Below are 13059 nucleotides of genomic sequence, written 5' to 3'. Positions count from 1 at the left end.
GCATAGTTTACTTTCTGGCGCAATATAATTCTAATACGATGCATATAATCATGAAAATATTGATAATACTTTGAAACAATGAATATGATAATTAAAAACTGCGTGTACGTACCTGTAAGCGTCACTGCACGACCAAACATTACAAAAATCACCCAACTAAGGTTCTACTTTCCTCTTATGAAGTGGGCACCTATATAAGTTATGAATAGAACTAATAAGTTCCCTTAACTACTTTGTCATACCAACTAAAATCCAAAGTAACCACTATCATCTGTTCACGACAAGTTTTCAATTACTTCTAGCACGTACACATCTCATTCAACACCAAGCATAATCGTCAATTCAACAGTAACACAAGTTTTTCCATCGACAAAGAATAAAAGGATTATGCCAACTGTTTCATCACACCAACTAACTTTGAATTATAATGATTCACACTATCTTAAAATAAAACGACGATTCACACTTAAGTCTCACATTGTTAATGTAGTGCTAATATGACGATAAAGACGAATCTTAAGGTTATCACATCGCAATATCATTTATTATATTCTCCAAGGTTAAAAAGAACTAAAATCAAGTCATCATAACAAGTAACTTTAATAATTCTCAACAAGTTGACACTATGTTCATAGCCTTACTAATATCATTTAATTATAACTTCAATAACCTAAAGAGAGTACTTTGTAATCCACATTAATAATTTCTTTTACTTCAACAAGGCCAATTAAGACTATCATGCCTAACAAAATTCCCACATTCAACACAAATAAAGTTACTCATGTACTAAGATACCATCAAAATAGCACACAACCATTATTTTCATTCATACTTCAAACTCTAAGCCATAAATTTTTTCACTTCATCAAACACACTCTTACCTACAAAAAGATTCAATGAAAATAATACAAAGCTCAACACTTTTCATTCATATTTCTAAAACCTAATTCATAAGTACATTCAAATCATCAATCCAATTCTCACTCATAACAAGATTCAATAACAATCATACAAAGTTCAACACTTTCCTCACAAACTTTATAAATTTCAATTGGAACAAGGAGGAATCAAATAGGGGAAGAGGAGATGGCTCACCAAGCTAAGACTAGTAAGGAAAATGAAGAGGAGAATGAAGATTGTGGAGGTGGTGGAAAAGCCCAGAACCGGCTGGAAATAGGCCCAGATCAACTGCTTGCTGGCGGTGCGCACACGGTTAATCCCTAACGCGCGGCTCTGGTCGCTGTTGGTGGGTAGCAGGCGGCTGCTGCTGTGCACGTGGTGGAGGAAGAGAAAAAGGGTGGCTGGTGGTGGTGAAGGTACCGACAGCTGCTGTGGTGTCGGAAAGGAATGGGACGCGGGGAGTGAGGAAGAAAGGGAGAAGAAGAGAATAGATTGGGAGTGACGGCTATGCTTGGACATTTAGGGTTTCATGGCTTTTTATCCTTATTATTATTATTATTATTATTATTATTATTATTATTATTATTATTATTATTATTATTATTATTATTATTATTTATTTATTTATTTTTATCTCGATTCGTTTTCTTGCGAGACCCAACCAAGAGACTCACCTTCGTGGGCTCACATATTTTAATAAAATAATCATTTTGATTCGAACCTCTTTATTTTAGAATCATAACTATATATATATATATATATATATATATATATATATATATGTATATATATATATATATGTATATATATATATATATATATGTATATATATATATATATATATATGTATATATATATATATATATATATATATATATATATATATATATATATATATATATATATATATATATATAAGTTAACATTTAAATTTGTATGTGAAAGAAATTTATTAAACTAATTAAAAAATAATTAAATATAATTGTAAAATCTTTAACAACTATTAAATATTAAATAATTACGTCATTTAAAATCTTGGGGTGTTACAGTCTCCCAGATGGATTTAGAGATTTCATCCATAATGACCGTAAAAATAAAAGGACTAAGTGTTGATTCCTGATGTAGACCCACACTAATTGCGAAAGTCTCTGTGATACCCATTGGTGTTTGAATGTTAGTCAAAACTCTGTCATACATGTCATGTATTACCTCAATGTACCTTTGTGAAATACCTCTATTCATGAGGCTACCCCAAATGATACTTCGTGGTATACTATTATACGCTTTCTCCAGGTCAATTAACACCAGATGCAAATCATTCTTTCGCTCCCTATACTTTTCCATCAGTCTCCTCAAAAGATGAATCGCCTCGGTGGTTGATCTTCCCGGCATGAATCTAAACTGGTTCTCTCTAATCACCGTCTCTCGTCTAATTCTTTTCTCGATCCCTCTTTCCCACGGTTTCATGGTGTGGCTTAGAAGTTTAATACCCCTATAGTTCCCTCATTCTGTGCATCGCCCTTGTTCTTAAACAGTGGGATAATTGTGCTAACCCTCCATTCTTCCGGCATCTTACTAGATCTCAAGATGTCATTAAAGAGTTTAGTAAGCCAATGAATGCCTTCTTCTCCTAAACCCCTCCACACCTCAATCGGAATGTTATCGGGTCCAACTGTCTTAAATCCCCCCATCTTTTTGAGAGCTTTTCTTACTTCCGCCGTGGTTATATCACTAATCGACCCATAAACCTGTGTTCTTTCGATGCCCGAAGTTTGTCGACTTTCCTTTGTTAGACCCTTAGTCTCATTGAGTAGTTGGGAAAAATATTGATGTCATCTTAATTTGATGTCCTCTTGTCTAATAAGTACTCGTCCACTCTCATCCTTAATGTACTTCACTGTCCCTAGGTCTTACCTCTGCCTACATCTAGCTTTAGCCAACTTAAAAATATATTTCTCTCCCTCTTTGATATTGAGCTTTTGATAAAAGGCTTCAAAGCAACACTCTTTGCCTCTGCTACTGCTTTCTGTGCCTCTCGTTTTGCTTCTTTATACCTCTCTTTCTTTTGTATCCTATCTTCCTCCTTCGTACAAGCCATAAGCTCCTTGAATTTTTTGTTTTTGTCCTTTACCTTCTTTTGCACCTCTTCGTGCCACCACCACGACTCTTTGTACACCCTTGGTTTCCCTATCGACACCCCTAACGTATTCTTTGCCATCTTACGAATGGTTTCCGCCATAGTCTCCCACATTTGATTTGCATCGTCTGATATAATGGGGTAACCCGATGTCTTGATCTTGCTTGACAAGGTTGCGACCTTCTCCCCTTTAAGTCTACTCCACATGATTGTTTCCTTGCGTTTTAACTTCGTCTCGACAATCTTTCTCCTCATACGAAATACTAGTACTAGTAACCTATGTTGGGTGGGCATCTCTATGCCAAGCACAACCTTACAGTCCAAGCACGATCTCCGATCGTCCCTCCATACTAAAAAGTAGTCAATTTAGGTTGCAAACCCACCACTCCTGTTTGTTATCAAGTACTAATCCTTCTTTCTAAAGATCGAGTTAGCTATAACCAATTCCTTAGCTAGCGCAAACTCATGTAGGGTTTCTCCACTTTCATTCCTTACCTATGTGTCCATTGAATATATATATATATATATATATATATATATATATATATATATATATATATATATATATATATATATATATATATATATATATATATATATATATATATATATATATATATATATATATATATATATATATATATATATATACATATATATATATATATATATACATATATATATATATATATATACATATATATATATATATATACACATATATATATATATATACATATATATATATATATATATACATATATATATATATATATATATACATATATATATATATATATACATATATATATATATATATATATACATATATATATATATATACACATATATATATATATATATATACATATATATATATATATATACATATATATATATATATATATATATATATATATATATATATATATATACATATATATATATATATATACATATATATATATATATACATATATATATATACATATATATATATATATATATATATACATATATATATATATATATATATATGTATATATATATATATATATATACATATATATATATGTATATATATACATATATATATATATACATATATATATATATATATACATATATATATATATATACATATATATATATATATATATATATATATATATATGCATATATATATATACATATATATATATATATATATATATATATATATATATATATATATATATATATATATATATATATATATATATAATGAGGATTTCATACAATTGAAGATATGGATGGTCATTGGTTGCGTCTGGATCGGATTCAATTAGATTTAAATTCAGACTCCAAATGCATTATTTTTTTTTGTGTTGGACCCGAACCCTTATGATCCGAAAATTTTAAACCTGAATTCAAATTTGTTGAGTTTGATGGATGTAGTGTCTTATACAAGTCTTAAATTGGTATTGGGCTGATTACTCAAACTTAAACTTACTCAATAAGACCAAAAAAAATATAGAATTTAATTTATAACAAATTTAAACTTTTGTGTAATAAGTCATATTTAAAGCGAATTTGAGAGGGCTCTAGCAAGCCTAAATCTTTAATGGGTCCAAAGACAGAATTTAAATCAGTCTAGGTCTGAAGATTAAAGACCTTAGACCCATACCCAAACTCTTTTTTTCGAATCTAAATCCACAAGATCTGAAAAACAAGACCCAAGCCCTAACAATTAATCGAATCTAATAAAATCTTAAACTCATACTTATCCCTAGTTAGAAGATTAAATACTTGATAGTTATGTGTCAATCTTTTATACAATATTGCTAAATGGAAAATTATTTCACACTTTATAGATTGAATTAGCGGTTTAATTAAGTTATTAATTGGGTTATAATCAACAAAACCTTTAGGTTTGTATGATAAATTAGTTTTAAAAAGTTTAAAGTTCATAACATAAAGACCCATCCCAAGAAGGGGTAAACTCGGTGTGTATTTTTGAATAGATGAATAAATTAGCATCTTCCATCTTCTACAAAATTAAATTACTCTTTGAGTTACACCTAATATATCGAAAATTTTATATTAAAATAAATTTACACTTTCATATCCTACCAATGTTGGATACTTGATATATGTTTTGCATTTATATTGATTGAAAATTGAACATCATGTTTGTCTTGTTAAGTATAATGCTTGATGTCTCAAATGCTTAATGGAGCAGCAATTTTGATGGAGCTTTACTTCTGATTGCTGCTAAGCATCTTGCTGCAATTGAGAGAATGCAATTTAGCATGTCATTATCCTTCAATAAAAGTTCCAAGAGTGCTCTCTTTGTAGTCAAGATGTTGGCCTCAAGAGATGCTAATCTACTTCATCAGCATCATCATCATACCTTGTTCATAAAAAAACTATGATCAGAGTCTAAAAAGGAAAGAAAGATGGTAACTTATAACAATAACACATCAAATTTAACCGGATTAGGTTAGGTTTTTATGATATAGACATTAAGGTTTTGTTATGAACGACGGTGGAACATTGAGCAACACCGCAAATGAACAAGTGGGAATCATGAGGACAGGAGGACAATAAGAAAGTTTCACCATTTGCATACAATCACTTAACAATGTCAAAATACAACTATGCTTATGAAGTTAGTTTCTTGCTTTTAACACGAATTGGCTTTGTTTGGTAATTTGTACTTGCTATTATCCGATTCACTTCAACGCCTTCAAAGTCTCCATATGATTCATGTTGCTCAAATGGTTCTCCAAGAGGGCGACTAGGATCACCATCAGAATTAATATTTGTTTGTTCATCAATAATCTAAAAATCAATGAATCCAAATACATAGTCATCGTCTAATTACAAATTTAAAGTGCATTAATCAAAAAGTTCAGTCAACGTTAAGTCACATTTCACAGCTATTCAACGTTAAGTCAACTTTCATTTAACAGCCTAAAACACAAGTTTAAACTCCCTCATCTTATTTACTTTCACCCTTGCAACCACTACCAAGAGTGTTAAACCAAGACAAACCATCACAAGTTCACTATAATAATCCATGATTCCAAACACATCCTTTTCAACTAATCAATTATGGTTCCATATGTCCCGATTTTCTCACTTACAAACAACAACAAAAAAAAACAAATAAATAAATAAATAATCAAACCTTAAATGAATAGATTAAAATCTATCCACTCAAACGAAGTCATAAGAAAATATGATACAATGATACTCATCTAATAAAAGCCAACAGAGAAATGGTTGCGAAAACAACAAAATCCTGAGACCAAACCGAATAACAAAACAATTCAAACAACCATATCAAACAAAATTAAGTACGGAAAAAGAAAATAAGAGAGAATGAAGGTAATGTACCTCTTCTAAAAAGCCGAGGATGGAACGAAAAAGAGAGCGAAGTCGAGGCGCGCGGATGATTTGTGATGAGCAAAGACCGGATCATAAGTGGCTTCGCGGTAGAAAACTTGAGAGGAGACAGAAGAGGCATAACAGCTCGCAAGAATAGGGCTTCATATCTTTTTTTAGAGTAGAATACAGTGTGGAGAAAAGAGACTCTACTAGGTTTCAAATTTATATAAAAAACGAAGACACAACCTAAATCTATCTTTTCTAGAAACAAATCGGGATCAACAGATATTGTCAACCCTAATTACATGGGGTTAACACTTCCATTACACGCTTAATACAAGACTATCATTCATTTCTTCACAAGAACCACATTAAAGAATGAATTGACAGGGGAAAACTCCATTGTGATTCTAAGCCAACAATTACTAACAACTTAACTTCAGAAACATAGACCAAATGATTCTCTGCAATGAAGAGTTACTCAAATTCATCCACAAAATAACAAAAGCCTCTTCAGTTACCAAAGTCTTTCAACATTGAAATCTCAGGTGATAAAAGGTCATATTTTATAAGAGGCAACACAATATAAAAATTTGAAATACATCACATTACAATCAAGGAACCCTTAAAAAATAAATGTATCACCAAGGCACCATAAAGCCTCTTCAGTTCAGGTCTCTAAAGCTTCCGCATGAAAATCTCAGAAGAACGAAAGTTTACAACTTTCATCATCATTAGAGGCCAACAAGAGAATTCTAATTCATATAACACAAACCCATAATTTACATGAATCAAAGATACCCTCCCCTGATAAAGGGAGCCAAAACCAAGCAACAACTATTTAGTTCATGTCTCCAAAAAAGTTTTTCCACCAGGGAACATCTTAGAAGAACATAAGAATTCATTTGATCATCATTAGAGGCCAACCAATAGCATAATACTCAATCAATAAAACTATAAACACCCATTTAATCATTTCCTCAAAAATTAAACAAACTGCAAATGCCAAGTAAAAAAAATTCCTCTTCAGTTCAGGTCTCCAGATACTTTTTCCACATAAGAACATCTCAGAAGAACAAAGATAATTTTTTATCATTGGAGGCTTTGGAAAAATAGTTTCAAAAATCCTTAAAAAAAAAAGGGAAATTACCCTAAATCGTACAAAAAGAGTTACATGAGGGAAATTTAAGCTATACTCCCACAATAGCTTTTTGTACAAAGATTGATGGAACCTATGTTACTCGGACTCTTTATTATACTTCACACATCCGTGTCCGATCTTTGATGCTTGGACATTGGAATAGCACTTAAACACTTCACTTTAGGCGTAAAATTGAATATTTAGACGTATCCAACACTAGAACACATACCAAAACCGACATCAGTACCAAAGTCCAAGTAGCATACCAACGAGTATTTTACAGCAGGTAGCTAGACATAGACCAAATAAGACTCTGCAATGGAGAGTTGACTCAAATGCATCTACAGAATAACAAAAGCCTCTTTATTTACCAACGTCTTTCAGCATTGAGAAGCTTTAAATAAAAAGTTTTAAAAACCCTAAAAAAGGGAATAAAGAAAGAGTTACAGGAGGGACGGGTTTAGCTATAGGCATTTCTCGATTCCCACAATAGCTTTCAATATGAAGAATGTTCGAACAATGCCATACTGTCCAAGTCCTCCTTTTGTTTTCCTTACAACTTAAACTCAACAACATAGAACAAATAACTCTCCGCATAGTTGACTCAAATAGTCAAATGCATCAACAAAATAACAAAAGCCTCTTCAGTTACTAACGTCTTTCAGCATTGAAATCTCAGGTGATAAAAGGTCATATTTAACATCACAAGAGGCAACAATATGAAAATAAAAAACATTACATTACAATCTACAATCTAGAAAATTTTAAAAATGTTACACTACAGCCTCTCATACTCAACCTTTTTAGAATAGCAGTCTTAAAAATAAGAGCTATTGAACAGCACCTATAGCCTCTTTAGTTCAGGTCTCCTAAAAGCTTTCGCATGAAATCTCAGAAGAACGAAAGTTACAACTTTCATCATCATTAGAGGCCAATAAAGGAAATCTAATTCATATAAAACAATCCAAAAATTTAATTTAAATGTATCAAAAATAAGCTCCTCTGACAAGCATAGCAAAAACCTAGTAGTAAATCACTGAATCTCCATCATCAATCAATAAGCAAGTGCAGAATAACCTATGCTACTCAAACACACACAAGCCCCGACACAAGTAAATCACTAAAACACAGAAAAATGCATAAACCAAAAATTAAATCCAATAGATTAACTTCAAAACTTCAACAATAGAAGTCATTACAATCATTGCCATGATTGAACAATTACACAAAAACAAAAAATGAAAGGCCTCTTCAGTTCAGGTCTCCAAAAAAGTCTTTTCCGCATGGGAACATCTCGGAAGAACAAAAGTATTGATTTTATCATCATTAGGGGTCAGTCAATAAAACAAAAGCTACACAGAAAAATTTACTCTAGTAATTTGATTAAAAGTCATAGTAATAGAGAATTATACTTCACATAAGAATGTCGAATTAATTCAACACACGTGCAAAAGCCAAGTAAAACAACTGCCTAAAAAATTTAATTTTTCATCACAACATTTTGGAGGACGAAAGTGATTTTTAATCATTAGGAGGCTTAATAAAAAGTTTCTAAATCCCTAAAAAAACGAAAATTACCCTTATTCATTCAGAAAGAGTTTAAAGTTACGTTTGGAAACAAGCATTTCATTTCAAATTGTAGATTTCAATTATAAATTCATTGAAGATGAATTTGAGAATGACAAGGTTAGGAAAGTCATTCTCGAATCCTTATCTTTAACCACGTTCAAAAAATAGTGGATTTGACTCAAATCTATATTTAAATATTTTTTATTTGCCAAACACTAAATTTGAGTCAAATTCGCATTTTCAAATGAAATCAACATTCCCAAGGGCGAACAAGTTTAGCTATAGGCATTTCCAACAATAGCTTTTTGTATGAAGATTAATCGAAACACATATTGTCCAACTTCTCCTTTTGTTTCACCTTACTTACGACTTCAACTCTAAACATAGACTAAATAAATTCTCAACAATGGAAAGTTGACTCAAATATATCCACAGAATAACAAAAGCCTAAAGTTGCCAAAGTTTTAGGTGATAAAAACATTATACTTTAAAATCAAAAGAACCAACACAATATGCAAATTAAAATTAAATTACATTAATCCAGAAAACTTGAATACATAAATGAATCACCAAGGCACCACAATACTCTCATATACAACCTTTTAGACTAACATTTAAAGAATATGAACTATAGAACAACACCTAAAGCCTTTTCAGTTCAGGTCTCCCTAAAGCTTCCACAGAAAATCTCAGAAGAATGAAAGTCACAACTTTCATCATCATTAGAGGCCAACAAGAGAAATCAAAACTAATCCATAAAGCAAAAACCCAGCAGGAATCTCCATCATCAATCATTGAACAAGTGCACAATAAACTATGCTACTTAGACGCACTCAAGCCCCAACAGACACAATCAAATCACTAAAACGCACCAAAAATTATGTACAATAGATTAACCTCAACACTTCAACAATGACAACCAGTCAACCATAAAAGTCATTACCATCAATGCCATAATTGAAAATTTACAAACAAAAAACTGAACGGCCTCTTCAGTTCAGGTCTCCAAAAACGTTTTTCCTCATGGGAACATCTCGGAAGAACAAAAGTATTCTTTTGATCATCATTAGAGGCCAATCAATAGCATAACACCCAATCAATGCCTGTAGCTAAACTCGTCCCTATGTCAACTCTCTCTGAACGACTCAGGGTAATTTTACCCCTTTTTTTACAATAGCTTTTCTCCAAGGGCGGAGAAAAAATGATAAATTATTTAAAGGCTTATATTTTTCTATTAGTTTTGTTTTTTAAAATACAAATTAATATTAAGGCCTCCAATTTTTTGGGGCCCAGTACGGTGCTCAAAACCTACTTTTCGTCAGAAGATTGAACGAACAATACCATACTATTCAGCTTCTACTTTTATTTTCCTTTATTCCATTTCTGTAATTTAACTAAAAAGAAAATAAAATTGAATTAAATTAAATGAAAACTAGGGTTTAAGAAGTTATACAATGGTCGTAAAAATGGCCATTTATTATTATTGTTAATGTTACCTTCTTGTTTTGATAGCCACCATTGGACTTCACAGGTTTTTAGAGATAAGATAAGGACTAAGGATCTTTATTCTTCTTTGAAGCCTGAAATAAAGAGAACAGAAAACGATGTCGTTAGGAGGGGGAGATCAAGATGAGAAGGAAAAGAATGGAGATGTGGGAAACTCACCATTTTTTATGGAAATGAAGGATTAGGGAATGCTGGAATGGAGGAAACGGCGGCGGATTCAAGGTTGAAGGTTTCTGTGTCTCGGTGATATTATTTTTAAAGAAGGTCAAGGGTTATGTTTTTAGGGTTTGATGAAGAACGAGAATGGAACTGGATCTAAATCCGTTTCTAATACTAGATCCAATGCATGTACCCGACGAATCTAAATATTTATTTGTACTAGGTGCGTGCGTAGTAAGTGCTCCCCATGAAATACTATTTGATTTAAAAGTTTACATTATCAAATAAAATAATTAATCTTTAATAGATTAAATAATCAAATTGGCATTGTAATCTATATGTAGTTAAAATAAATATAAAATATTACAATATTATGAAATTTTGTTAGATTTACTAAACTTTCAATCTTATAGTAGTCATGTATATTCATATCTGCAAATTTTACACCATTACATTGTTTATTATTTGTTGGATAGCAGATTTAGTTTGCTCTAAGGTCACAACTGAATGTTCTTCTTGAATGTTATCCTCAGATCTCAGTATTTGAAAAATAAACATGAAAGTCGGTGTAACATCACGAAAGATAGAGTACAATATCACGTACACAAACACAAGGAAAGTATAGATAAGCCTTGCAATAGGCTTTGGAAAAAAGATATATCTTTGATCCATGACAAACTCAAACATCAACTTTTATGTTGTCTAAAGAAATGAGAGCAGCATTAGCTACCTGAATTTCAGTCAAGAAAAATCTTTTTCAAAGGTTGCTATTGTTGGGTGCTACGATGGTCGAGGTAGTTATTATTAAGGGCTGGTATAAATGGTGTGTCGGTGGTAGTATTTAGTAGGCAACTTAGACATGGATGATGCACCAAGCAGTCAAAATGCAAGGTAAATGTGGAGCAAGTGTTCAATAACACAGCCATATCATGTTATCAGTACAAATAGATGGTTTATAGTGCATTAAAAACTTGCGTCATTTGTAGTATAAGAGCTAAAAATTAAGGGTTGAAATGAAAATATTGTTCTTAGTGACCACATGCAAAATATCCAGCTGAATTAAGGGATTGTTCATCAAGAAAAACTAAATATATGTGCAGGCAATGAATCACTTAAAGCTTTTACTTACTCGGAAAATAAGGGATTGTTTGGTTTATTATTTAAGATTTTTTTGTTTCTTGGTTTGTTCTTTCGTATGTGTTTCAATTTTTGTTGTTTTGGAATTTTTTTTTGTTTCTAGGTTTGTTTGTTTATCTCTGTTTTGATTTCTTTTTTTTTTTTTTTAATTTTTTGTTTATGGTTTGTTGTTAGGGTTTGTTCGTCTTTGTTTCGATTTTTATTGTTTTGGATATTTTTTGGGTTTCTTTGTTCATCTCTCATTCGACTTTTTTATTTTGGAATTTTTGTTGTCGAGGTTTATTTGTTCATCTCTGTTTCGATTTTTGTTGCTTATGATTTTTTTGTTGTAATGAAATTGGTGAAATTCATTTTTTTCAGATTTTTTGCAAAGAAAAATTAATATAATAATAGACCAGTAACAACATATTATAGTCTCACACTTTCTCCTTACCAAGTAATCTCATTTGACCATCTAAAAATGATAAAAAGTCAAATAAACTATTGACTTGAATAAGAAGCAAGGGCAAAACAAAAAAAACAAATAAATAAATTAAAAAAGAGTGACAGCATAATGAAAATGTGTTTATATTTAGTAATGCCCTTGCATAAAACAAAATATTTTGGTTTAACTTTAGTTCTTTTTATATTAGTAGATTGAACTTTACAAATTATTCTTAATAGGTTGAACTTTAAGGATAACTTTTCTATTGGGTACTTTTTAATTGTAACGTGAATAGTAGAGAAATAGGGAAATAAAAAGAGGTTTTTTCTAATTTTAAATTTTTTTAAGTTAAATAAAAAAATTATACCTTAAAGATAAACAACAAGCCAAAACCCAATAAAAAAAAACAATTTCTAAAGTTCAACTAGTGAAAGCAATTTGTAAAATTCAACTTTCAAATGTGAAATGAGACAATGTTAAAGTGGTTAATTTAGAAGGTTAACCATTTCTAAAAGACAACATATTGTCTTAAAATTGTGACTTAGTATTTTTTTCTATCATGAGCACTCTAAGGAGTATTTGGCACAAAAGTTGGAATAGGAAAGGGAGTAGTAAAAGAAAAAGATGGAAAATTGGAAAGAATAATAATTACCTTTTAATGATATTTACAGAATTTAGTTATATGTTCTATCTCTAAAATTTAATTGCGTTAAA

At 30.9% G+C, this 13059-nt stretch overlaps 1 protein-coding gene, 1 long non-coding RNA gene, 3 other non-coding genes and 4 pseudogenes across 5 annotated transcripts; all 9 read right to left on the bottom strand.

Annotated features, from left to right (window-relative positions):
* Positions 1–2375: 2375 nt before the first annotated feature.
* On the bottom strand, positions 2376–3331 carry LOC130813542 (uncharacterized). Its single transcript, XM_057679380.1, has 2 exons — positions 2825–3331; positions 2376–2696 (listed from the first exon to the last, which is right to left on the bottom strand). Exons 1-2 carry the CDS (start codon positions 3329–3331, stop codon positions 2376–2378), a joined length of 828 nt encoding a protein of 275 aa, XP_057535363.1.
* A 1675-nt stretch (positions 3332–5006) lies between these two features.
* On the bottom strand, positions 5007–11103 carry LOC130812581 (uncharacterized). Its single transcript, XR_009042078.1, has 3 exons — positions 10785–11103; positions 6419–10699; positions 5007–5429 (listed from the first exon to the last, which is right to left on the bottom strand). It is a non-coding gene; the product is annotated as an uncharacterized LOC130812581 (long non-coding RNA).
* LOC130814380 (small nucleolar RNA Z159/U59) lies at positions 7069–7151 on the bottom strand (annotated as a pseudogene).
* On the bottom strand, positions 7245–7332 carry LOC130814387 (small nucleolar RNA Z159/U59). The gene has a single exon (XR_009042408.1). It is a non-coding gene; the product is annotated as a small nucleolar RNA Z159/U59 (small nucleolar RNA).
* LOC130814381 (small nucleolar RNA Z159/U59) lies at positions 7430–7512 on the bottom strand (annotated as a pseudogene).
* On the bottom strand, positions 8400–8482 carry LOC130814379 (small nucleolar RNA Z159/U59; annotated as a pseudogene).
* Positions 8796–8884, bottom strand: LOC130814383 (small nucleolar RNA Z159/U59). Its single transcript, XR_009042405.1, has one exon. It is a non-coding gene; the product is annotated as a small nucleolar RNA Z159/U59 (small nucleolar RNA).
* Positions 9767–9849, bottom strand: LOC130814382 (small nucleolar RNA Z159/U59; annotated as a pseudogene).
* Positions 10106–10193, bottom strand: LOC130814377 (small nucleolar RNA Z159/U59). The gene has a single exon (XR_009042404.1). It is a non-coding gene; the product is annotated as a small nucleolar RNA Z159/U59 (small nucleolar RNA).
* Positions 11104–13059: the final 1956 nt, after the last annotated feature.

The sequence above is a fragment of the Amaranthus tricolor genome, chromosome 5 (assembly GCF_026212465.1).
Source record: "Amaranthus tricolor cultivar Red isolate AtriRed21 chromosome 5, ASM2621246v1, whole genome shotgun sequence".
Taxonomy (NCBI): domain Eukaryota; kingdom Viridiplantae; phylum Streptophyta; class Magnoliopsida; order Caryophyllales; family Amaranthaceae; genus Amaranthus; species Amaranthus tricolor.
The sequence above is the reverse complement of the archived record's forward strand: the minus strand, read 5'-3'. Positions and strand labels throughout refer to the sequence as shown.

Coding starts and splice junctions, on each gene's coding strand:
- LOC130813542 (XM_057679380.1), bottom strand. CDS start 3,331: ATGCCCACCCAACATAGGTTACTAGTACTAGTATTTCGTATGAGGAGA. Junction 2,697..2,824: donor TAAGTTGGCTAAAGCTAGAT/GTAGGCAGAGGT, acceptor AATGAGACTAAG/GGTCTAACAAAGGAAAGTCG.